Consider the following 26,529-nt stretch of genomic DNA (forward strand, 5'->3'; position numbering starts at 1 on the left):
TATTGTAACCAGTGAAATTCTGAAACATGGACACGTTGCTTCATCATTAACTCAGGTTGATTTCTTTATGCACACACCACGGAGATTGATTCCACGTATGAATTAATTTCAGACTATTAAAAAAAGTATTTAAGTTATACCAAGATGGGCTTTGAGTCATGATTTATTTGGCGAAAACAGACAAATGTATTTTAAGTTAGATATTGAGCACCCCAATAAAACTGGAATGGAATGATCCTTGTTTCATAAGCAGGGGTTCGCCTGTGCGATTGGCACTTGAACGAGGCTCTTTCGATTTGAGGCCACCCCTATACGTTAGCTAATGGTGATGTAATGTAGAAATATGTTAAATGAGTTCATCCTTAAAAACTATCTAAGTAACAGTACTGTTGGATTTAACAAGACAACAAAATGGGAACAGCATCACTTACAGTAACGTAAGCTAGCTAACAGCGATGCTAGCTAGAATTGGTTCAGTGCAAATTAGCGCTCTTACTACAGAATTGGTTTACTATCAAGTTGCTAATCACATTGAAAAAAGGTTAAATAAATTATTTAACGAAGTAAAGATAATTCCTTTGATGTTTATTTTTAAGACTTGTTATATCTGAAACTTATGAGTGATACTAAAAAACAGTTGAACTGGAAATCTTTATTAAGTCTTTATTACGTTGTTTTCAATTGAGAACCTTTACGTTTTTGTTCACATTTAAACCAAAATGTATGACATATTATTTCAGTAAATGTCAAAAAGTGAGACATAAATTACACAATAATATGTTGTACTTGATTAAAGTTATGCAGACAGCAGCATAGGTTAGTCAATAATCAAGGTTAAATACTCCCTGATTTGAGCATATTGTTTAACATCTGTAAATCTTCATGTATGTACTATGTACACTGTGTAAGTTACTAACTAAATATTTCCCTCTTTCCCATTTTTCAACCCCAGTGCAGTTTCGGCAGATGGCTGTTCATCATGACCCTGGTTTGGCCAAAGATTTCTGACTTTTTTTCTTGCCACTGTAACTTTGCTAAATGTTACCAAGTGCTGTGCTCATGACTTTGCTTTCTTGTAAAGTGTCTTGAGATAAGACATTTCATTATTGGCGCTATACAAAAAAAGATTGATTGATTGACATTTAGATATTTCTTAATTTTGAGAATTATTACAGATAAGACAACAGGAAACTTGCTGTGAACAACATAATTTTATTTCATTTAATGGATAATCCATATTGCCAAACAAAAGAAGAGGGGATAAAAACAAACTTGTAGAAACTTTCTGTGAATTCATGTATCAACAGACAGATTTCTAAGGTCCCAGATGGCTTTACCAATATCAATACATGATACAACTGAGCCGTGTTGGAAATGTGAGACAGTCATCAAAACAAACCTGCTCCCACCAATGGAAAGCAAAAAAAAAAAATTAAAATAGTCCTAAACTAAGTCACAGTCATAAGTCCAACTGGGATTATATTGTAATAATTGTAACATAGACTGAGGTTTCAGAGGTTAGTGATACTTTTCATCTACGGTATCGGTACGATAAGCTCAAATGACATGAGTCGAGGAGGATTTCCCTACGTGACATATCATCAGGAAGTGGAAAAGAACTCGCAGGAGGTCCAAAAAATGAAAGTGCTAAAGATGTAAGAACAGAAATGTCTGCTAATGCATAAGAATGATCTGTATGCTGGCTCCCTTTTCCATGATAAATGATCTTTTTTTTTTTTTACATCACATGAGTTCATTTCCACTCCTGACAGGACATAATACCTGTTATAACAGGTAACGAGAGATTATGGCACAGTCATAAGATAAATGCTCAGTGACAAAATCTTTGTTCTAAGGCAAGTACAGCTAATTTTGTAAAATGTGACCCCCCTCCCCCCCAAAAAATGTTTCCTTAACAATGACAATCATGACTATATAACAAAAATTAGGATTGTTGTGTCACTCCTGTGATAAAGTGGGCCTTTCCGATAAGGAAAAAAGGGAAGATCAATCAAATGGCATGACGGTAGCAACGAGCTTCCAGTGCTGTGATCGTACAGGAGTGAATAAGTGTAGGCCTGACTAGTTAACATTGCAAGTGCCTGTAAGCTTTTATTTGTACTTTTCTTTTACAAACTCCTTCTCTCCCCCTGAGACCCTACAAACAAGTATATAGTCAAATTTTAGACAAACCAAACATTAAATTGTAATCACCAACACTCCCACAAAAATATCCAAACAGTATGCATATTTCAGCTTTGGCACAGTTTGCTGATAAGTGTAAATTTAGCTGGGTTTGAATTTGTAACGCTTGTTCTGATATTGGCATGTCTGTCAGTCTGTCTCCCCACCCCTTTGAACCTGAGCTTTTCCCACTGAACCCTAATATGCTATAGATGCCTATGAATCAACGATATACTGTACATATGGACACAATCATGAGTTTACTCTCCATATAAACAGTGCTAATACAAACACACACATTAAAACATGTCCTCTGTAAAAGTCCAAGACATTTTGGCATTTGTCTTTTTTTTTTTCTTAATGGCTTCTGGCTTTCTTTTCAAAAATTAGTGAATGAACTTCAGGCCTTGTGCTCCTGGTTGTAGAGTCCCGTTGGCAAAGCCCTTGCTCGGTATTTGCAATACTGTGACGCTTACACACAGCCACTGTAAAAGTAGGCATAGCACCAACAATAATGCAAAATGTTTGTCTTTTGCTGGCCCTGTTTATATGAGGTTTGAGACTGACATCTGAAGAGAGTCCAACAGGGCTGCTGGTGAACTGCGCAATAACCCGTTCTACCAACCGGTCCAGCTCGTGCCACATCTCAAATGTAGACCTGCACCATCGGCTGAGGGACGGCAACAGGCCACCGAGTCTCTTCAGTGGCCGTGGTGACTGATTGGCTGTTTTTTTGTTTTTTTTTCTCCGGGACGGCAACTGATTACGTTGTCAGTGGAATGGTGAGGGAGATGCTTCCTCTGAAAAAGTTAAACTCAGAAAATTGAAGGAAGTGAAGGGTGTATGAAAAGGACGTTCAGCCCGGATTTCTTTCGGCAGCTTCCTCTTTGTCCGCCTCTGCTCCTCAGGGCCCATTCTCGTTGTAGTGGAGGGAAATGGGTCGCTCGCGCTGCACAGTGGGCATGTAGGGCCAGTTGTAGCTTGATCCAGACAGGAGCATGTCGCGTAGTAGTGTCTCGATGGGCGTCTTGCCAACCAGGCGGACGAAAAACAGCTGCTCGATGACTGGGGAGGAGACGATGCGAAGGGATGGCAGGCGGAGGAGGAGACGGCCAAAGCGGTTTGGCTGGCTGGGATACTGGTTCCTTACATACTCCTCCAGAGCACACTGGGACTTCTCCTGGATGCTCTCCACGTGGGCGACGTCTGAGAGACCCATGGCATCTAGAAGGAAGGAGAGAATATAAAGATTAATGGTGAATTCCATTTACCTGCAAGGAATGTAATGGCATCTAATACGAGCAAAAAACTATCGTCTCCATGAAGCGATGGAGATGCAAACGAGAGAGACTGGACATATGAATGCTTGAAGCAACACTAACATTTCTGTCCATCAAGACGTTTCTCAACAACAAATGTTACAACGTGCAGAAAAGATGTCAAACTTGAAAGTTGTATTCAGCTTCAACACATTAAATGGGACTCAAAATGAATGTCTGTGTTTGTTTTTGTTTCATATGAACAGTTATTAGGCTTGTGTTGTGATTTCTAATAACTGAGTCTTTATGTTGCAACAGGAATTTTAAAATACAGAAATTCTATTTTTCAGACTGAAATTTTGTGGCTGTATCCTGAGCTCACATTGCACCAGCGCATAGTTCAAATATAATCTGGTTGTTTGATACCAACACATGGAAAAGATGACACAGATGGGTAATAAAAAATGTAAGATGAGCTGACAGATTTCTATTCCTTTCATAGTCCTGAAGCCAGAGAAATGTTGCTCAAACTTCAGGAAATGGAGTTTTTCACTGCAAAGCTACACATCATCTACACCCCTGTGGTCTGTGTTCACAGCACACTACAGTGTTCCCTTTTCCCAGCAGCTGGAGGTCATGTTCTGCCTCCCACCTCCTCCTCCACACACTTCCCCTCCTGCCACCCCCCACCCACCTGCCCTCCCACACCTTGGCAAGAGTCTCGCACAGCCGAGAGAGCGTGTAACACAGCGCGCTGTACTTTTTCGCACCCTCTGTGTGCAGCGGAGAGCACGGGGGATTTAGCAAAGGAGGTCAGAAATGTGTGAACTCAAAACAAAGAAACACTTTACCGTACTGTGCCGCATACTGTACATTCAGAGGGAGGGCTCTCAGACTCTGCCCCCTGTGTGAACCTTCATTTAGAAGAAAGGTTTTGACGAGGGCAATTTCTCCTCACGCCTGTTCTTTGAGGCTAAAAGCACAGGCCCGTAGTTTTTAACCTGTCACCTTGCCTTGAAGGTCCCCTCTGTCATCTCGCACTTTGATCTGTCCCCTGTGTAAACCCTGCCCTGCTGAGCTTCAGTCCCGCACCGCAAAAAAAAAAAAAGAAATTACTTCATATTTTAATCGAGTGTGTCAACCCCTCCCCACCCTCAGCGGCCACTATTCTCATCATTCTAAGTGAATAATTGCTCCCGCTTCAGCTGCACTTCCCTCCACTCAGGGGGCAGATGGACGGCTTTTTTCGCCGGGTCGCCATTTTGGGTCCTGCGTGACAAGGCAGTCTGTGCCTGTTTGGGATTAGCAAAGCTGTCTATGTGACTGAAACCACTTCGCGTGCCGAAGCGACAGCTCTGTGGGCGCCCTTCCACGCCAAGCGCCATGTTCTTTTGTCTGATCCTTGGGCACACACCAGGTCAGTTAGGGTGAGGGATCAGGGTGGCAGCACTGAGATGCCCGTCCTCTGATGCAGCGTGATGGGACTGGGCTTCACGGGGGGAGCGGAGGGAGAGAACTCAGAGGGAGGTTAGAGATGATTGGTGATTGTCCAAGCTTGTTAGCTCACCCTACCAGGTCTGTTGGAGTCAGGTTTATTAATCTATCTAGTGTGTGGGTGTGTGCATGTCCGCACCCATTAAATTCAAATTTTAATACCTACACGTTCCACTAACTGTATTGTCTTCTGTTGGCGAGACATGCGCAGTTCTGCACATGTGGGTACATCTGCCCGAATACAGGGAAGTCACATGGAATGCTCAGGGCTACAGGGGTTATGTAGGTCACGGCCGGGGCTGTGGCAAATCCTGCATCTCACTGGAACCCCAGCATACATAATTCAACTCCCGCGGTGGGGGCAGGGGTCTCGGGGCCTGGGCAAGGCTTGGGGTTGGGTTTGGGGAGCGTAGGGAGGAGGGGTGGATGACTGGTTTCAATAATAGATGGGATCATGAAGGAGAGATGGCTGATGAAAGCCAGGGAGAGAGAGGAGGGAGATGGCTCCACAGCCACACACATTCAAGAATTAGAGTCGCAAGGTGCACGTAGAGTGAATCTGACAAGCCGTGCGAGGGAAAGAAGAGGGAAATGCAATGAAAAACAAGGACAAGAGACATCTCAGTGTTGGCTTCTTCACAATCCGTTTCCCCTTGGGTCACAAAGCATGATCTCTCAGTGAAGTATCCCACAAGTGACAGTATTTTGGCTGGCAATGGAGCCCAGTGACTGTTGAGATAAACCTCAATGGGGTTTGGATGAAAACAGTATCAAAACAATGCCTATCTCATGGGTTTTCCAAGATGTAAAACAGTTACATTTGGATTTTATTTGTCTGCAGTCAGTGGGGAGAACATTGCAAAACAAGGTGAGGGTGTATACGGAAGTCCCCTGTGCTTTTTATAGAGATTTAGATGATAGAAGTCACAAATAGACACATCTATGCGAGCATGAGGGCATGTTTTTTGTCCCAAAGGGGAAAAAAAGGGTGGCTTAATTCAGGTAAGGTTGAGAAATAACTATAAAAATAAATGATTAAAGCATGAAATATTCCATGGAAGCAATTTTAAGTGATCATTTTTAAGATGTAGTGAACAAATGGATTAACGACTTCAGGACGATTTTGTGTATCTAGATAAATATGGCATCCATCTTTGTTTAAAAATATAGTTTGGCAAGAGACAAACAAAAAATAAATGCTTTAGGTAAGAGCTTAAACAATTATTTAGGTGAGGCTTGAGCTGCTTTACACAAAGGATGAAACTGCAGCTACCCTTCACTGTATGAGAGCGATCAAATTTCAGTCGAATTCATGGAGTGCAGAGACCATGACTGACTGTAGCCTCAACATTTACATATGGAGCCAATGAGACAATATCTGCTGCAGCGTTAGAGGTCACGTCTCGGTCAGGCTAAGTGGAGGTGAAAAGGTTGTGGGTTAAGTACAGTTGAAGCCTGCTTCATTTGTCTGTGAGATCAAACTGGATTCCAACAGAGCAGAAAGAGAAAAAAAAATGTTCCATGGTGTTAAGACCTTCTGAGAAACTTTTTTTCTTGGTGGTTAAATCAGCCATGAAAAAGATTTTTTTTTATTTCAGTCAATCAGCCATTTTTGTAACAGAAAAGAATGAATGCTTGCAAAACCTCATGCCGTCTTTCTCAGTGAGCTTATCAGCTAGCTTTTTAGGCATTAATGTGCATCACCGCTATCAACAGCAGTGTTTTTCCTCTGAGGTCACGCTCAGGTTGGGAAGCCCAAATGCTTGAATTAATGTCATCAAAACATCTCGTGTCTTATAAATCATTATCACCCTGCTCGTTTGATCAACAACTGAAAAGATATTGAAAAGACATCAAAATAAAACACATCTAATGAGTCATTAAGTTTCAACTGCTAGGCTAAGTCTTTAAAGCTAGCACTAGAAATTCCTTGATAATCTTTCCATTAGCTAGGTTAATATCTATGGTTAGTTTACAGCCACTTTAGCTGACAATTTAAGAGTTAGCTAGAAACAGGCTAAAAGCTTATATTACTGGTTTAAAATCCTAGCTCTTGTAGTTTTAGCTTGTAAGTGGTTGGCTGTGGCTGCTGCATTCATACATTTTCTTTTGTTTGTTCAAACACAATGAAGAACCATATTTATCACAACTTTGGTCATGTTTAGATAACCCTCCGATTGGCCATCTCTCTAACTCAGGTTAATCTGTTTACATGTGCTTTGATACCCTGCGATTTAGTCGACCTGTACACACGAATAAACAAATTACCACAGTGTTCCTTTGCCAACAGACGTCAGATCAGCTGCCTGTTAAGTCCTCCTTTTCTACCCGAGCAATGGTTAAGTTACTCACAAGATCGAGGTGATGTTTACGTTTACATCAGATTCTACCCATAATCCTCCTTGAGTCTGAGTCTGAGTAGAGGGGAAAGTTTAAAGTAAGGGGACCATTAATAACGTGTATATGTTGAATATTTTTCAGTCAGCTGAAGTAAAATCAACCCAATTCAATCTAAAAAAAAATAACTGATATTTGTTTTTTGGGAGGAACTCTAATCGATTAATCATACTAAGATTTGACAATAAAGTTATTGTTTATATTTAGTTTACTTTCAGCAAGCATTTTCTCTAATAATAATGCTCTTAACGGTTTTCTCTGATTGTCTTTGAAAGCATAGGCTGTGTCAGGAACCATTTCCGATGCTGGACTTATTGTGCGTTATCATGATTTATTTTACCTAGATCGTAACTTTAAACTTCACTTTACTAATCAAACGTTCAGTCAGTCATTGTGTCGATCCATGAGTAAACTTGAAAATGGTGCCGTTGTCTCTAGGAGTGAAATGATTGACAGCCTCACTGGAAGCTGGATAAGTTTGCTTGGGATGAAAGAACACAAACAGTGGTACAGTATGAATAGGCTTGCAGCAAAACAACAAGCGCTTATGCAGTGGATTTTACATTATTGGGTCATGAACTTGTAATCACGTTGAAACCTTCACTCTATTCCCTGCTAAAAGTTAAATCCTGTTTCAACATTATGTTACTGGCCCATGAAACCGCTTTCATTTCATGCAGTGACTCTCCACAGTTTACTTGTGCTTCTTTGAAACTCACCGGAAGTGAAGAGCACGATGGACTTCAGGCAGGAATATTCGGCTGTGTCGACCTGCAGGGCTTTCAGTTTCTCCACCTGCTCCTGGAAGACGCGGATGTGATCCATGAAGGCCACCACGCGCTCTGCCGACATGGGCGATGCGTGCAGGCCTGCTGCTGCCAGCAGAGGGGCCACGTGGAGCGGCATGGAGCACTGCGCAGCGTTGAGGACGAAGAGCTCGCTCCATGACATACGCAACAGCGCCACCTAGGACACAAATAAGAAAAAGTGTTAATAATGGAAGACACTTACTTCTGGCATGCGTCTGCAGGATATCTAAGAAACAATTGATGTGCGCAGAAGGCCTAGCGTTTAGGTCTCTTCCCATGTATGGAGGCTAAAGTCCTCTAAGTGGGCGACCCGAGTTCGAGTCCAACCTGTGGCTCCTTGACCGCATTTCAATCCCCACTCTCTCTCTCTCCCCTGTTTCCTACTCTATCCACTGTCCTATCAAATAAAGGCAAAAAGCCCCAAATTAAATCCTCAATATAAAAACATAAATCTGTCGTACAATGAATCTAATAGAAGTATGTTTTTAAAATGTCATAGCATGTTTAGGAATCATTCAATTGCACTTATAGATGCAGACTTTGGACCCCTTTTGCCCCAAGCAGAAGAGTAATTCATTAGCACGCACAGTAATGAACTGTAAAGTTATCCTGACGATCCAATAATTAAAGCTACTTTGGAGCTGGTCAGAATTTGATCACATTACCAGAGAGTAAACGTTAACTTTATGCAGGAAGTGACCGTTATCCATGCATCCCAACAACTGATGATAAATTCAATCTGATGAAACCACAGTTCACTGAAAGCCAGGGTCATAATGAGTTAACATGTAAATAGTAATGCAGTTGTCATCCAAAATTAATGGACTCATTATTATTAATCGCATTTATCGTGTTCCTTTTGTCCATTTCAGGGCACCGTAGTTAATCCACCGCTGTGTCTTCATGCAACCAGAGCGATGGAATAAAACAACACCAAGGCGCATTTGAATGTCTCTCTGCACTTAAAAAAATAAATAAAATCTCAGGCAGCCATGCTTTCCACCTTTTAAGATCAAACATTTCACTTTTTATTGTTCCCTTAAACTGTTTTAATGTACTTTTCAATATGTAGCGACTTCACTTTAGATCTACAGGAAGTAACTTATTTTCTTTCAAAATAAAATCTGGTATCTATCCAAACAAGAAGTAAAATAAAATAAGCTTTAGCCAGTACAAAAATACAGAATAAAAGCATGACAAATACTGTTATTTAAATGCAGAATAATGGATTTTAAAAGATGCAATTAGAAATGTGATTAAATCCCTCCTTACTCTTGAAATTAATCACGATTTTAAAAAAATAATAATTGTTTGACAGCCCTATTAATTACTACAAGTTACAAATCATTTTATGCTGGAATTAGTTTGTCTTTCCTGGTTAATCTTTTTAGGATACTTTAAGATTCAGCTGTTGAGTAACAAGCACTCCTTGTGTTGTAACTTCTTGATAGTTTAGTAGTTTAGTCTGTAAAATAAATAGAAAGTCTCTTTATAGAAAGCTAAGAACAAATGGAACAACAAACACAAGACAAGTCTAGTCTGCATGTTGACATGAACCTTAATGATATATTCATGATATGGTGCAACTATAGCATGACATATTTGTGATCACTATGTCTGCTCAAGGTGCATGTGAATATTTATAGGTCAGGCGATTACTCCGTGCCAAGACTTTACAGCTGGTATAAATCTACACGCGCAGGATTGCTGTCAGGTCTATTCATATTAAATGTCACGACTGCCTGTTTCTGCCTACAGTGAATAACAACACAAGTGATTTTTTTTAAATGCCAGCTAAGTATCGGTGATTATTCACAAATCAGGAAAAAGAAGACTAAAAAGTGAAGTTTGATTTCTTATTTATAAGCTCAATTATTTTGTAAAGGGCAAACAGAGGATGAGATATCAGAACAAAGCTGCTTGGTGATCGAACATCGTCGCTGTTGGTGTTAGTTTTCTTTAATTTTGATCACGAAATATCTTGTGTGTTTCTACATTTTTAATAGAGTGACCAAATCAGACCAATTACAATTTTAAAAGGCTATATTTATACCCCGGACTCATCTTTTTAGCATTTAGGTGATAAGTCTGTTTTCTTTGTTTTATAAATAAAAACCTTAATATTAACTGAAATACATTTATCCATTTATTTTCAGAATAACTCACTTAATGGACTTGATTATTCTTGTGTCTAAATGCTTACAATGAAGCTACAGGTGACATCTAATTAGCTAGCTTAGCATAAAGACTGGCAACAGTGGGAAACAGCTAGCCTACATAAAGCTATGTACAGAAATGTCTCAAAATCATGTCATCACCATGAGTTTGGACACACACCTAAAAGTTTCTGCGCCAAGATGGAAATAGTCCCACCAGAAACCCCTTAATGATTTTTTTAGAAACATTTTTCGAGTATTTTTTTTTTAAAAAGAAGAAAAAATTTGACAATTTTTGTGCCTTAAGAAGTGTTGGTAGGATTATCTCTTACACCTTTAGAAAGAGCCACACTGAGGTTTCCCCATTTTTCAAGTTGCTGTGCTAAGCTAAACAAATGATCTGTTGCATGTAGTTTCATAATTAGAACATAAACAAGAGTGTTTTCAACTTCGTCAACTAATTCTCTGCAAGAAAGTGTGAAAGGCTGAAACACTTAATGCTAAGCTACGCTAAGCGACTGCGAGGAAACTCCCGGTGAGGAAGTATAAAAGCATAATCTCAAAATATAAACGCTTCTTTATAAGTCAGATATTTCAGTGATATGTCTCGAATCAGTCGTCAAAGTGGCCGCCTCACCTGATCCATGAGCTGCAGGTCGGGGAAGAAAGGGATGTTTTTTGCCCACTCAACAGCGCTGAAGAGCAGCCTCGCCGCCAGCTCACAGATGTTCTCGATGCCCATCAGGTTGTTTCCCTGCATGCACTGGGCCCCGTAACGAGACGTGGGGTACGGCTCGGCACGGAGCAACAGAGAGATGAAGCCGGACAGGTAGGGCTGGCCGTTGTACGGGTCTGTGCCGTTGGTCAGGTACTGTCCTGGGCTAGTCTGAGAGTTTGATGTGCGTCCTCGTTGTACAGCTGATGAAAAAACAGGACAGAATAAAGATGAGTATACAGTCACAAGAATCTGAACTCCAAAAATCAGTTATGTAACATTTGAGAGTGTTTCTTTTTCTACTGTCTTCACGTGTTTCTTAATCTCAGTCCAGCCGATACTTTTAGGCAGGAGATAAACACCTACTGTCAGGCTGTTGTGATACTTTTAGGATTTAGGAGGATTTGGATAGAGCTAAACCTGGTCTACATCCAAAAGCTGTACATTAAGTGAACAAGTGAAACCTGAAAGCCTGTTGTAGAAAAAGAAGTAGAGAGAAGAGAGAAATTCAAAGAAGAAAGAGTGAAATTGGGCATGTCAAATCTGTCGGGTTGGGGTGGGGGGGGGCATTGCAGAATGGGGTCAAAGGGGGGCGAAAAGTGTGGAGACGGGAACATTTCTCCGACTCTTAAATATGTCAGCGCTCGTCTTTTCAGGGGAGCGTTGGAAAGTGACCGGGCCAAGGCCATTCTGCACCGCTGTTGTGCATCAATGAGTAATGACAAGCAGCAGCTGGTAAAGATATAACACTTCTTCACACCTACATATGTTATGCACACACCACACATGACTACGTACGGTTACATCTCACCCCTCCCTCTCTCCCTCTGCTGGCAAATGGCTCAGCCTGAGGCGAAAAGGGCACGCAGAGGCCAAGCTCTCGCACACATACACACAAATAACCCCCCCCCCCCCCCCCCCCCCCCCCCCGAGCAATGATGATGCGGCGAGTGCTCAAAGGCCCATTTGGAAAACACCTGTTCAGTCATCCCCACTGTCTGACTAATAACTCCATCTACTGTTACACAGAGAGAGAGAGAGAGAGAGAGAGAGAGAGAGAGGGTGGGGGAAAGAGAGAGAGGGGGCAAGTGAGAGGGAATGAAAATGCAAAGGGGGCCACGTGTGCAGGAGAAAAATGAGGTAAAAGGTTGAAATGGCGAGATAAGGTGGGGAAGGAAAGAGTGAGAGGTGATAAGTCGAAAAAAGGTAGATTGAGGTCGCAGAGCGGAGGGGAAGGGGGAGGAGGGGTGCAGAGTTCAATATATTTGAATGCGGCCTGAGATGGGGCTTCAGATAGAAAGCGGTGGTTTACATAGAGACAGGTGGAGGCAGGAGGGGTGGAAGAAAGAAGGGCGAGGGAGGGAGAGGGGCTTGGAAAATGCTTTTAAACTCTGCATCACCTGTCACCTCACACACAGCAGCTGTGTCAATTGAACGCAGCATGGCACGTCTGAAAAACGAGAGGTCAAATCACTCAAGAGCGTGATAAAAATGCATTTAATTCTAGCCTGTCCTCCAAGCAGAAAAAAATACCTCCGCACAAAAGGTGTTGACCTCAAAGTACTACTTTTTCCCTGTGAACTTGTGTCAACCCGCATTCCCCGTAAAAGAATGTGCTCTCCTTCGGCAAACAGCGTGGTCGACGCAGAGGTGTTGCATGTCACAAAGACGACGTTGCACAATGGGACATTCCTCGTCACTCGCACTCCAGAAGGTCTTGCGTTGCTTTGCAAAGGACGGCTGTCAGATTAGCCACACGCGTCTGTCTCTGCAGGATTTCATAAGACAAAGGAAATGAAACCCTGCTTGGAGCAGCAGGGCTGAAGAGAGGGCTGGAGGAGCGCTTCAATTTACACCAGGAGTACCTGGTCAAACATGGTTTTTTTTTTTAGTCACCCTGAGGTGCTTGAGTGTGAAGTAAAAGACTAGAGGCTGAAGTATGCAGAGCTGCCGCTGTCAGTCAGATAAGTTATAAAGGTTGGCGGAAAACTCAACAAGACAAAATACATGAACAAGTCTGTTTTTGTCACGGCTCTTTAAAACGATTAAAAGGAGATGTGCCTTACAAAACCATTACATGTCCTTTTTAGTATAAGCATAAGTATAAGCTAATACTGATGGACACTTTACAGAGCAGCCTCTACCATCAGTGTGTGAATGTGTACGTGTGACCTGCAGTGTAGAAACACTATGATTGGTCAGAAGACCAAACAAGCGCTATACATACTCAAGTCCATTTACCATTCATTTTAAAGGCACACAGTATCTGTGGTTGTAATACATTTCTTCAGATATTTCATTCACACCAAAACTAATTAAGTCTCTCACAAGCTAAAGTTAGCGAGCTGGTCACACAAGAATGGCAGAGAGAACTAAGTACTTAACAAGTACAGCTATGCCAAAAATTCACTGTGCTCCTTTCAGCGCACACTATCATGGACTGGTTCTGCAAACAGACTGTTTAAAACATGCATGCAGTCTCAGTGGCATCACCCATGGGTCCCTGAAGACCCTAAACATGGGGGTTGCCATATTGGAAATGCTGACCCTAACTTTCCGTCAATCTAGTAACAGGCGGGGGATTCAAGTTGGGCCTTCTTTTAGACGCCTGACAAACAGCTGCAACTCGCCCTCCTGTCAGTGAAATCAGCCAGCCCCTTAATAATGCAAAACTCTTAGCTTCAAGACAATCAAATAAGACGAGTATATTTAAAAAAATCAACCCAAGGACAGTTTTTACCAATTCTTCTTGGACCATTATCTTAAAGGTTATTATAGTAAATACTTGATAAAGGTCACTGATCCGTCAAGAACATAATTAAGAGAAATAAATGTTGACTGTTAGTAGGAAAATAAACACTTTAAATCTGATGTTTTGTTCAGAGGAACTCATCAACTTCTTTGCAGACATTGTCGCTCTATAACATCATTAAATGGTTTCGTACTGCAGTCATAGTTCCGCTGCCTGCTTGGGACCTTTGTCTCTTAAATGTGAGCATATGTCGTTTTCAGGCCACTTTGAGGGATTCTGCAGTTTTCCTCGGGAGGGCAGACTCCTCCCTGACTGTCCATATCTAAGTCAGAACACTGTCACAACCCAAAACTGTCACTCTGCCGTGGCTTGTTAATGTCTTTTACCTAAAAAATATATATATTCTTCAGGGGTGAACAGCCTGCTTTCTGCTTCTCTGGGAGTCCAAAAAAATGCAGTAGTAAAGAAAATTTGTGCCTGACTTTTTAAAGGGACAAATTTGTAGAAAGTCAATGACATTGCAGTTATTATTATGCTTCTGATACATGAATTCACAGCTTTTAATCTGCTCTCATATTGATCAGTGGTAAGTCCTGCAGATGGTGGCCAATCTACTTGATCCACTTGACTTTCAAAAGCCTCATTGTGGGGGTCACTCATGGCTGAGAGGCACAGCACTCAAGTCGTTCAGACGCACACACATAACTCTCTGTTTTTTCCTCGCCTACAGCTGGATGACGAGACAGAGGAGCGGGGGGGGGGGGAGAGAGAACATAGTGATTGTGGAAAGGTCCAAAGGAATAAATAAGGAGAAGGACAGACATTTGTAGAGACAGAGAGATGTCGTATCGTGACACAGAGGAGGGCAGTGAGAGAGCGGGAGAGACAGGAATGACATTAGAGAGAAACAGATGCCTGAGGATAAGGAAAAGGGAAACAAGGGTGGGTCAGAGAGAATAAAGGGGAGGGGGGGGGGGGGGATGGGAGTCCAATTTGGGTGTCTGCCATAAGCTGATTCCTGCATTTTAATTGCACGAAGGCTGAGCTTAATGTGATTGCCTTTGCTTGTCATCAGAGAGAGAGACAAAAACTGCTCGAAAACTTAACCATACACAAAGTTATTCTTCGTGACAGACTAATTCAATCTGACAAAAAAAAAAAAAATTGAGGCACTAAAAAAAGACCTATAAATCCCTAAAACCCAAAACAAAACAGCGTGCCGTGTAGGTAGGTCATAAAACGAGGGCAGGGGAAGGAGGCAGAGGAGGAAAGTGCATGCAAACAGAGGCACCATGGGACATTTCAGCTGCGACTTTCAAAATGCCGCTTCAGCAAATGGCAGCTGGCGGAGTGCACAGTTCGCTGCCTTGCTGCCCTGGATTAGCCTCTGGGTCAGACTGTTAGTGGAATTACAGCAGCTAAATACAATTAAGGCCTATCAACATTTGGACTTAAAGGTCACCGTGCCGGGGCAACACAGAGGCATTAAAGATTTGGCTCAGTCGAACAGTTGCGTTTAATAAGTAGCTTTTCCATTTCTAAAGCTTCCATTGGCGAGCAGAAAATAAACATGTTACCTTGCCTGAACCCGAAGTTAACATGAGTGTGTGCATGTGTGTGTGTGTGTTTGTGTGTGTTTGTGTACTAAAGAGGTTCATAACATCAGACAATTCTGCCATCAACTAAATATCTGAACATGTGGTTTTAAAGCTAAAAATATGGAGGGGAAAAAGAGAGATGTGTGTGTGCCGACGTGTGTGTGTGTGTGTGTCTGTGTGTGTGTGTGTGTGTGTGTGTGTGTGTGTGTGTGTGTGTGTGTGTGTGTGTGTGTGTGTGTGTGTGTGTGTGTGTGTGTGTGTGCAAAGGTGTGATCCAGATCAGAGGGCAGCGTGTGATGTGACACCGAGGTCCCCAAGGCTCTCCTGGTTTTATTTTGGCCCTGACCGTTGACCTGCAGGTCAGTGCTCTGCAGCAGGGAGAGGGTCAGATAGGAGCAGATAGGAGCTAATGTGTAAACCGGGCAGGAGAGAGTGTGGAGATAAAAGAGAGAGAGAGAGAGAGAGAGAGAGAGAGAGAGACAAAGAGCTTGATGTTTGACAGAAAAGTGTTAGGGTGGTCATTATTGCTTTAACACCATGGTAGCAACTTTTACGCTAACTTGTGTTTCTGGACTGTTCTCTCCCATTTATCATGTTGGTTTTTGGGAACCAATGATTTCTGCTTTTGTTATTTACAAGCTGGAAAAATAAGCATTAAATCCAAACATGTTAGTTTATGCTGGCGCCGCTGGGCACGACCAAGTCGGGTGACGGGTGTGCACCACTGGAGGTCGAGTCACCAGCAGTCGACTTGTTAGCTTAGCTAGCAGGCTGAAATGAACAAGCTATAGTTACGCTATATACACTTCATATACACTCAACTAGCTCATTGAAATGTTACCGGAATATAATAACGGAGGTGAACTCTGGTTGTTCCTAACAGTTCCTAGAATCGCCACTGATCATATAAGTTCAAATTTCAAGTATTGTTATCCATTTGTTCTTCTGGCAATAAAGTCAAAGCTCAATGCTTTAGGACACCTGAGTCTGCCAAGGGTGCAAACATTTCTATGCAACAATCTCTGTTCCTTAATTTAGAAAGGAAACTGCCTCGCATGATTCAGCTAACCAGTTATGTTGTTCACGGGTAAGACTGATGGAGCTTTATAATCTATAACAGTCAAGAAATGAATCCCTGATGATAAAATTGTCCTACAGTCGAGGCGGACATTGCAGTGGTCCAAGTCTGACCCTTGCTCATTGGGTAGCTTTAATTCAGAAACTATCAAGTTTACAGGAGATTCTAAAAGGAACGAGGATTAAACTTTTAAAAAAAAAAGAAGAGAAATGGAGCACAATAATGTAGTCATTTACGCTCTTTCTTTGATGTTTACAGAGACATGTGTAAGAACAGACCTAAAGAGGACCCCCCCCCCCCCTCCCCCCCCTCCCTAGCTGACTGTCAAACATGAAGGAGCCGAGGTATGCAGCCAACGTGACAGACACAACAGCACCAGAGCGCAGAAGAACCGGAGGCAGAGCGGGAGCGGGCGGGAGAGCCGTGACACAGACAGAGAGAGACAGAGACATGGAGGGCAGAGGAGCTTCGCGTGAGGAACTTTGCAAGCTCTGCTGTGTGGACGCAGTGCTGCCTCAGTCTCTCTCTCTCTCTCTCTCTCTCTCTCTCTCTCTCTCTCAGACAGTTCCTGCATTAATTAGTAAACTAAATTCAGCCGGCACTCTGATTCACGCTATCCTTATTTACACTTACACAGCCCCTCCTCCCTCTGTGCTTTATTGTCAACACAGTGGGGGCACATCAGGACAACATGTGAGGGTCTTTTCTGTGAGTTTAGATGTTTATGTATCGACCTATCCAGACATGTAGCCCACTACTTTAAACCACGAATTAAAGTATCATTTTTATCGTACAGAAAAAGAATTAACAAGACTTGATTGATGGGAGCTGATGGCAAACTGTTGTAGCTTCCGTTAGCTACCAAACATTTTGACACTAAAACGGGAAAAACACTTAAAGGGCCAGTTCACCCAAAAACACATATTCCCACTTATCCCTCGTGTTGTGTAGTCATGCATGTGTTTTAGGTTTTTAAGATTAGGAGATATCCTCGAGAGACTTCTGCTGCAACGCCAGCTCCAGATCATTTTCTTTAGCTTCATTTCACGCTCTCTCAGATGATTTTTAATCTAATAAAACCAAATCCGTGCAGCATTCATATTTAACACTTTTAAAATGTATCACTCCACACAAGAGCGCAACACAGAGCAGCATATTTTCACTTAAAACCATTCCTTAACGATTTTACCTGAAAGATCTTCAATTAAATAAATGTCTCGGGCAGAATTAGTTAACATTATGGGGTTGTTCCACTAATAAACTTCTTGGTATTACAACCTAAGTGTCCCTGCAATTGAAAAGAAAAAAACATCTGTCTACTAACTTTTCTTTGGTCTAACACAGAAGGCAGAAGTAAAAAAAAAAAGGTAAAAAGGTAACTTAAGCCAAACTTACAGACTGAACATCGATGCCTTTTAAGACAATTAATAGTTTGGAAAAAGTCAAAATCCCCCCCCTAAAAAAGAAACCAGTTTCGCATTTGATCAGATGTAGACGAGCAGTCAAAAGCTGAATCCCAAATGACACAATGATCTTTGGATGTTGCTTTAATTGATGTTCAAATGCTAACCTGCAATTACAGCTCATCACCATAGATGCCGCCAAAGAGCACAAACCTGAGATCTTTGAGACTGCTGCTTTGTACTTTATCTCTGTGGGGGCGGATCTATGTGGTGGCTGGCCAGGGGTGGACTCCCCCCCTTAAATGTAATTGACCAGTTAGCACACAAGCTTCATGCCAACCTTCAGAAGTTTAGTACCCCAGCTGGGCCACCCCATTCCAAAACGTCTGGATCCGCCCCTGTGTGTGAGGGCACCGAGTGTCAAAACTTAAACACTGAGTAAAATGACTGTAACTGCACGGCTGGAAACTACAAGGAGTAAATCTGGAAAACATAACGTTTAAGAGGAAACATGAGTGAAAATCATATTTGATATTATAAAGAGAGGGAATAGAAGGTCTGACAAGCTTTTATCTGTGGCTATATGAAACTGCTGATCACAAACAGGGGTGAGCAATAAAAAGTCAGTTGCAGCTGTTATTGACGCACTGTGACATTTTCCTCCCGTTTCTCCAACGACTGTTGTTCCTGCTGCTGCGCTCCCTCTCAGAGTGCACCGATAAGATCATCGACTGTCTGCCTAAAATATAAATGCGCTCAGATTCCCTGCAGTGTTGTGTTAGAGAGCGAGTGCATGTCAGAGCGAAGAAGAAGAAAAAGAAGAAGCCGCAGCAGCCTGGTTAGGAGGTTTAATGCTCCTCACTGAGAATTCACCTCTTCACAAGCGTATGTGTTTTTAAAAGTGACCTGAGTGACATGCAAAAGTAGGTTGAGCCAATTAAGCGACAAGCAAAACAGTCCAGAGTCAGTCAGTGTGTCAGCGATTGACTAATATATGTGAGACTTCATGATGTGAAGGGAAAGAGGGAACCTTTAGGGAAGAAGGTATTTTATTTCATCATGAAGCCTTCTCACCCACGCGTCCAAAGCTTTTAAAAACCGCCTCATTCATCCGCACACACCCACACACACACACACACACAGGCCGTTATGTAATAATGAAGTTAGCCTTTGAGATAGCATCATGTAATCCAGCGTATCACTTTAATGGACGCCGGGCTTGGCTGGACTGAAGGATGCGTCAATGGGAGCCATTTTCCTCTGAGAGGCCTCTGATAATGACTGAGCCAGCGAGTGTGCTGACAGGGGTTAAGTATTAGAATTTGTCAATAGCTAAATTACCGGGATAAGTGAAGGTTTTCAGAGCCAAAGCAGGTCAGACAGTCGTGTTTTTTGCCGTTAAACTGCCCACTGTGGAGTATGGATTAGTCAATACTCAGTGTCTGTTAGACTTCAGTGCAGCAGTGGAGTGTTTACTCGCTGCAGAGGCCCCCCGGCCGGCTCGTACATTTGGACTTTGACTCCAGCCCGTCTGTTATTAATGTTTTAGTTTTGGTTGACCTATATTTTCTGCTGCTCTTGGTGTTTTGTGGGTCAGAGGAGGCACTGCGGCACATGCGTGTTGAGTGTTAGAGTCCTGTGCTACAAGCGGATGTTTAGACTGCCACTAACACTTCACAGACTACGGTGCCTGCTTTAGTTTTCACTCCCATGTATAGTGTTGTCATGCTGCATCTGCATATTTAAAGGGATTTTATTGAGCTTATTTGTCAGGGAACAACACAAAGTAGTCCCTAACTTAGAAGTGGAAGGGGGAACATGACATGGTATAAATCTGAGTAGGACTGTAGCAGCATTAATATTAATGGCATTTCATCAATCTGTATTATCGGTTATCATTTTTGCTACTGTCTGTCCCACCTCACTGCAAACACTTGAATCTTAACAAGTGTATTTGTCTAACTTTGTCAAAAATATCTCAATACTCATCTGACAAGTCCAAACAAACAAATGATTTCAAAATATTAAAAGCTAAAAAATCTGCCAATGGGACAAGAAAACTGTACTTGTTTAGTGTCTTAAAATGAATAGTCTGAATTAGATATTATATCTTATCTTATAAGGCACTTAACAAGTCAAATTATCTTTCCAAATTGGCAGATATTTTTACACTTATTACAAGCAATACATGCCTTATTTTTTGGGTTTAAAATCTTGTAATAAGATGTTAATGTGGACTTGTCATGTGAACGTGGCTTAATATTAAGTGTAAGTGAATATTTTTGACTGAATATTTGACAAATGTACTTGCTAAGATTTGAGTTTTTGCAGTTTGTCTGTCTCTATCACTTACTCTCCTCCTGTTTATCCCTCTATCACGCTTCCTCCTCGGCTCAAGCAGCTGTAGCCTGCAGGTGCTTGCTCATTGGTGAATAAATAAATAGTAATAATATTAAAAAGATAAAGAGAAGGGTATGCTCTTTTTGTAAAATGCTGTGAGCTCACTTCTGTTGAACTATATACATTTGTATTTAAAAGTATAAAAAAATCTACACAATCCCACAACATGCCTTGATATTTTTCTTTTTGGACAGACGGATACATTTTTTGATTAAGAATACTTTTTAGCCATGCAACAACCCCTTCACAAGATGGGAAAATAATCAAAAAGCTTTTGAGTGCTTTCCTATAAAAGCCTGAACTCAGTTCAGGTTCGTCTGCAGGTTATTGTGTATCAAACAAATGTCTACATCTTGAACAGCTCGTTTTCTCAGGCAAATAGTGAAAAACCGCCATGTGAGGATTAGTTCTGTGTTGGAAAAAATGTGGAAATCGACTTGAATGAGTACTATTGCAAGGCACTGTGCACATGTTTGCATGTTCCAGGTGTTCTTCTTACAGCTGTCCAGATGTTTGATTCTGACGACAGGCTCATTAGACAGGACGGTGTTGTGATTGCGTGCCTACATCAGCCCAGTAAACCTCGTCACGTGTATTTGTGTCCTCGCTGCAGTCAGAACCTCGTCCTCGTGGGCTGCTTCAAAATTAAAACATTCACTCCAGTTCAAAGGATCTGTCAGGCTGATTCTCTTTGCCTCCCTGCTTCCTATTCAGCCCCAGAAACACCGCTCCGACAGAGAAACAAGCCGAGGTTGTGTGTGTGTGTGTGTGTGTGTGTGTGTGTGTGTGTGTGTGTGTGTGTGTGTGTGTGTGTGTGTGTGTGTGTGTGTGTGTGTGTGTGTGTGTGTTGAGACAATGACACTAACACTGCTGAGGGTTTTTAGAAAGGTCTGACTCCCACTGAGGCCGGCATAGAAATGTTTACTGTCACGGTGCGCTGAAAGGTGCTCGGGATAAAAGTCTCCAACAAATGATATGATGTCGTACGCAGCAGTCTGCAGAAAGAGGTCAAACGTCCCCTTTGGGGGGGGGGAGGGAAAAAAAGGAAAAAGAAGACACACTCACTTGAAAGCAGAAGAAGTTCTGAATGTGACGCGGTCAGATCATGAAAGTTTTAGCACATCTTCTCAGGGAGATAAATATTAATTTAGTCTAAACAGGGAAGTCACGCAGCGGTGTTAGTGATATTAAACGATGCTTTTCCAAAGAATCTTCTCATGGATGTTAATGTGATGGAAATAATTCAATGAAAGGCAGCAGTAAACAGGTGAGTCTTCACCCTTGACTTGGTAGAACTGAGAGTTTTAGAACCTGCAGTTTTCTGGGAGTTTGTTCCAGATACACGGAGCATAGACACTGAACGCTGCTTCTCCATGTTTGGTCCGGACTCTGAGGACAGACAGCAGACTCGTCCCAGACGACCTGTGCAGCCTTAATACTTGTTTTGTGGACAGAAGCAGTCATCCAATACTTATAGAAACAAGTTGTGCTGCCGTTGGACTAAATGATTACTTTGCTGAGTAATATAGTGCATTACTTTGACCTACATGTCAGAATACATTTCAAAAAAAGTTTAAAAAAAAAAGCCTCTCAATAATTCAGAACCTTGTTAACGCTTGTTGCTCAAACTGCATTTTCATGTGTGAATCATCCAAATGTTCTGCTTTTTTTTTTAAAGGTATTTTTGAAACTTATCTTCTGGGTACCAAATGCATATTTTACCTGGATTATTATTAATGGAAATAACAACATTGCATCTCCTTGACAACCTCACCTGAACTCGGCTGAATAATGCAAAGAGAACATGATTAATGTATGACCTCCGGAGGGGCCGAGTGCTTTCACAGTCAATCCCACTTCTCAATCTTTGCATCGGAGGATGCAGCCGTGCTTAATCTACTGTACATGTTACAATTAAATAATGATGCAGGATTTGTTTGAACAATACAGTCATGAATATTTATGTTCACACAAATATTCAAGGATTCTGTTGTTGTGATTTCTGATAACTGAAAAGCTGAGTTACATAATTTCAAACTAAAACAACATAGTGAGATTTTTCAAAGCTGCCTAGTTCCATTTTTTTTAAAGGAAGTTGCTGTGAGTTCTTCTGTGCCTCTGTTTTCACAAAAATCGTCCTAAATGGACGAGTGATCGCAGAAGTTAGTCGACAAAGAGGATTTAAGGACACCGTTTAATCCCAGTGACCTCAAATGCACCAGCAGATGAGCTCAGTCAATGTTGGTTGACCTGCTCCACATTTAAGCCTTTTGCGCACAACTATAAGCCAGCGCTGCAAAAAATAACCATTTTTTTAAGTCAACAGGGGAAAAGGGCTTATTTTCTTTTGAAACATTTGGCATGATTCACTCTGTTTTCAAATGTTTTTATTCTTTTTGTGGAGTATCCTCCCCTGCTCGTATTTCAACACAATGCCAGAATATTTGGGGAAATTGCTTGAACCAAATTTTCTGCAGCACAGACATTTTTTACCTTCTTTAAAATTTACAAGGACATTTTAAGACTATTAAAGGTGACTGTTTTTGCAGTGTAGAGTACTGACTGTTTGCACAGCAGCATAATGTTATCTCATCTAAATAGCAAGGCAAATTCCTTTTCATGGGATTCTTAAGGCTCATGCTCATGAACCATGTGCTGCCTTCAAGGCTAGAAGGTCACCACTGGAAGGAAAAAAAATATTTTCAACAAAACATCTGCTAAAAGAACTGAATGCATTAAACATATTCCCTAAAAAGGCCTGAAATAAATCTGTACTTTTCATGCAACTTAACTTTTCAGGTATTATATTGAGTTGCCTCTTCATAAGAAAAATTGTATGACTTGAAAATATACATGGAAAAAGAGCTCTTGTGTTGATATGTTGCACCATTTTGGATGTCAAAGTTTTACAGTTAAGTGTCGTTACCAGAATGACTGAATTTGTAGTTTTTGCAGTAAACACGCTGCGGCTCGTCAGGCGATTTCCTCGGGTTCATTCAGCCAGAAAGAAAACGACCGTGTGCTGAGACTCGGGGGTATTTTACATGAGGTAAGACTGTGTACAGTGCACACACACGCACGCGCACACACACACGCACACACACGCTCACAGCCGGAGAGGAAAAGCAGCGCACTATCGCGGGAACACTTGAGGGATCATCTCCTCTGAGCTCTGAGGAGGACGCGGGTATTTCCACCGCCTGTGTGTTTACATTCGGTCTCAGAGAACAAAGGGCAGCGGGGTCGTTGTGTTGTGGAGATTCACTTTGTGTCCTTCGACAACCTCTGCCTAAGTGTCCTTGAGCAAGATTACTCACTCTCCGGGATGCTGCTGCAGCTGCCCCTGCTCTGTCCTCTGACAGGGAAAAATACAAGAGGCGAAGTGTGACATCTTTATCTCCGAGTTTTGAGGGGAACTGAGGTCAGGAGAGGATGAAACGAACCCTTTAACACGAAGGAGACAATACACTCCTCTTTACTGATGGATATCAAAGCGTAAAGTGAGTTAAATTAATTTGTCAAAGGCATTACACAGACAGTCAATCTCACTGCCCTGTTTTATAAAAAAAAAATGTCTCTAAATCTAACAAATGTCTCCAGATCAGGAGGTTTCTAAATGATTTATTGGTGGTTGGAGTTGATCCAAAGTGCGCACACAAACAAAAATGAATCCCTGCCAACGCAGATGTTCAAAGAAAGAACTTTTGGCTCCATTTGCTTCACATTTTAAATATGCACCATCGCATCCCTCCTGAATGGGACGTCGCCGCTGAATGATAATTAATAAGGGAAGCGCCCCTCTCCACCAACACGTTTGCACTGCTCCTCTTTGGCACTAACTGACCCGTTGTTAATCCAACACAATACAACAAATGTAGCGGCATCCTCTTATAGCGGCTCGGGGTGTCGGTGAGCAAACAGCGTAATTAAAACAGGGGGACAAAGGAGGGATTTCACAGAACACAGCGCAGCACAGTGAATGCGGTAGATTTGGTAAATGAATGTGGAATAAGCATTGTGGAGCCGCAGGTGGTGACTGATTATTTACCCATAACAACAGCGGCTGTGGAATAAACATTTAGAGCAACAGGCGTGAAAACTTGCGCTTTACGCACAAAATCTCTCACCAGCACTTTTAATTGGACATGTGAGAGGACAAATTACAGAAGTGTTTCGTGTTTAATGTGTCATTATCCTGAAGCCAGAAGTTTGTAAACGTTGTTTCTAGCTGTGTTCGGTTCCACAATTTGGTCTTGACTTTCTTTACAAATTAGATGTTTTAAGGATTTACACTTTGTCATCAAGATTTCATTTGTATAAAAACAATAAAATAAATGAATCCACACCGGAAGCAAAGACATTAGCCAATGTGAAGACTGGTTTTAAACCAGAAAGATATTTTACGGCTGAGTCTAGACTTAATGGCCTGTTGAGATTTATGTTTAACTACATTACAAGTTTACGCACATAATTACGTTTTGTAAACAAACGTCTCTTACACTGACATAAATTGCAAATGACTCACACATACATATTGCTCTGGCCGTACCTTCTCTTCTCATGCCGACTTTGAGGCACTTCTTGAGCCGGCAGTACTGGCACTGGTTCCGGTGGTGCTGGTCGATGGGGCAGTCCCGGTTCCCTCGGCAGGTGTAGGACAGGTTCCGCCTCACGGAGCGCTTGAAGAAGCTTTTGCATCCCTCGCAGGTGAACTGGCCGTAATGCTTCCCGCTGGACTTGTCCCCGCACACCATGCAGTCCACGTTGGGGAGCTTATCCCCGGAAAGTGCATCGTTCCCCGGGGTGGAACCGTTGGGGGTTCCCGGTGCCCCGCCGGGCTCCTGGCCGCAAATCTGGAGCTGAGAGCCCGGATCTGCAGAAATGTTCTCTGACCACTGGTTTACTACCATTGCCATGCTATCCCCAAACACTTTGGTCTTTGTTTAAATCACAGAAGCAGATAGAGAGTGATAGAGACTCGTCCTGACTTCTTGGGAGAAAAACACGGGGAAGGACGAAAAGGCGCTTCCCGCTTCCCCCAGAGGTCAAACTGAGTTACTTTAGCTGATTTAATTAAACCTTTTCTCTATCGTAGTGAGTTTTTGTCCTGCAAACATCTATCAAAGTTCACAGACACAGCGAGGTATGAACATGATCGATGCATGAGATCGTAGCATTCAACTCCCGATGTTCCTCACTGCGCAGAAATCCATAAACACGTTGTCCCTTAGAGCGAAACCTCTCTCAAATGTCAGCCAGAAACGTCCGTATTTAGGCTCAAAAAATAAAAAAAATGTATCTTACTCTTCGCTTCCCTCTCCAAGTCAAGATAAGAAAAATCACACGGGGGAGGGGAGGGGGGAATCGCTGGTCAATACAGCCTGTCTCCGCTCGATGCTGCTTTTAGATTCACTTCAGATCAACTCTTCTAGACTGACACACTTGATCTAATACTGACCACATTTCATGGGAATCGTTGGGGTCCCAGATAGCTCTTGCAGTGAGAGTAAAGCGCAGTCCCGAGGAGAAGTCAGTCCTGGTTGCTCTTATTGTTGCGCGCGTGAGAAGGGGTTTTGGATTTACGTCAGCGTGAGATGTTTATTTCGCCCAACAACAACAACAAAAAAAACAGCCGAAATATCCTTAGCGAAGAAGAGATTTCACAGACACAGAAAGCTTTGCCGCTCGACTGTCTCGCTTCTGCCTCCCGACTGCCCGTCCCTCCTCTCAGAGTCAAAGCTACAATTTGGGGGAAAGTGTCACTCGCAGCTCTGCCTCGTACGGCTTGCCCCCCTGGTGGCGCTCCATGTAAGGTCATAACTGCCAAATAAGGTCAGAGCCCCGCCCCTCATAGGGAGAGGTGAAAGGAGAAGTGCCGGCTGTGATTGGTCCCAAAAGAACGTTAAAAAGTAAGGAGCTTTCTGATTGGACGACAGTCGATTAAGGGTGAGTTTGACTGACAGGAGCGGTTGTTGTGATACGAGAGCTTTCAAGAGGGACTACACCATCGCCCCGGTGCAAAATTAAAGTCTAATTTGTGCTTTCAGACTGGACAGAATTATCCTGTTATTGATGTGTTAAAAGAAATACATTTTATAAGTTAATTAAGCTCTGACAGTAGCTTCTAAATCTAAACAATTAGGTGAAGGGACACAAATAGTTTTTTTTATTTTTTTATTTGGATCTTATAAAAATGCATCTTTATGAAGAGAAGGGAAGGTATTTAAAGTCCCCCTTCCCTAAAAAAAAACGTTTCTTTTTTCGCGTGATTTGGATGTTTGACC

The 26,529-nt window shown here is 42.1% G+C and overlaps 1 protein-coding gene across 2 annotated transcripts; it reads right to left on the reverse strand.

The window, feature by feature from the left end:
• Window positions 1-1,196: 1,196 nt before the first annotated feature.
• On the reverse strand, window positions 1,197-25,985 carry nr2f5 (nuclear receptor subfamily 2, group F, member 5). 2 transcript variants are annotated; one of them, XM_020644521.3, is made up of 4 exons: window positions 24,795-25,985; window positions 10,937-11,217; window positions 8,054-8,300; window positions 1,197-3,408 (listed from the first exon to the last, which is right to left on the reverse strand). In XM_020644521.3, exons 1-4 carry the CDS (start codon window positions 25,159-25,161, stop codon window positions 3,089-3,091), a joined length of 1,215 nt encoding a protein of 404 aa, XP_020500177.1. In that variant the 5' UTR covers window positions 25,162-25,985; the 3' UTR covers window positions 1,197-3,088. The 2 variants fall into 2 exon arrangements, with proteins under 2 accessions (XP_020500177.1, XP_065814213.1); XM_065958141.1 differs by having other exon boundaries at window positions 24,777-25,985.
• Window positions 25,986-26,529: the final 544 nt, after the last annotated feature.

Source organism: Labrus bergylta, chromosome 8 (genome assembly GCF_963930695.1).
Source record: "Labrus bergylta chromosome 8, fLabBer1.1, whole genome shotgun sequence".
NCBI lineage: Eukaryota > Metazoa > Chordata > Actinopteri > Labriformes > Labridae > Labrus > Labrus bergylta.

What these genes read in the sequence shown, in the direction of transcription:
- nr2f5 (XM_065958141.1), bottom strand. Translation starts at nt 25,161, where the DNA reads ATGGCAATGGTAGTAAACCAGTGGTCAGAGAACATTTCTGCAGATCCG. An exon ending in AGGTACGGCCAGAGCAATAT is followed by an intron (nt 11,218 to 24,776) that starts GTATGTGTGAGT and finishes TTTTTTCATCAG; the next exon opens with CTGTACAACGAGGACGCACA. An exon ending in CATCGTGCTCTTCACTTCCG is followed by an intron (nt 3,409 to 8,053) that starts GTGAGTTTCAAA and finishes CCTTCCTTCTAG; the next exon opens with ATGCCATGGGTCTCTCAGAC.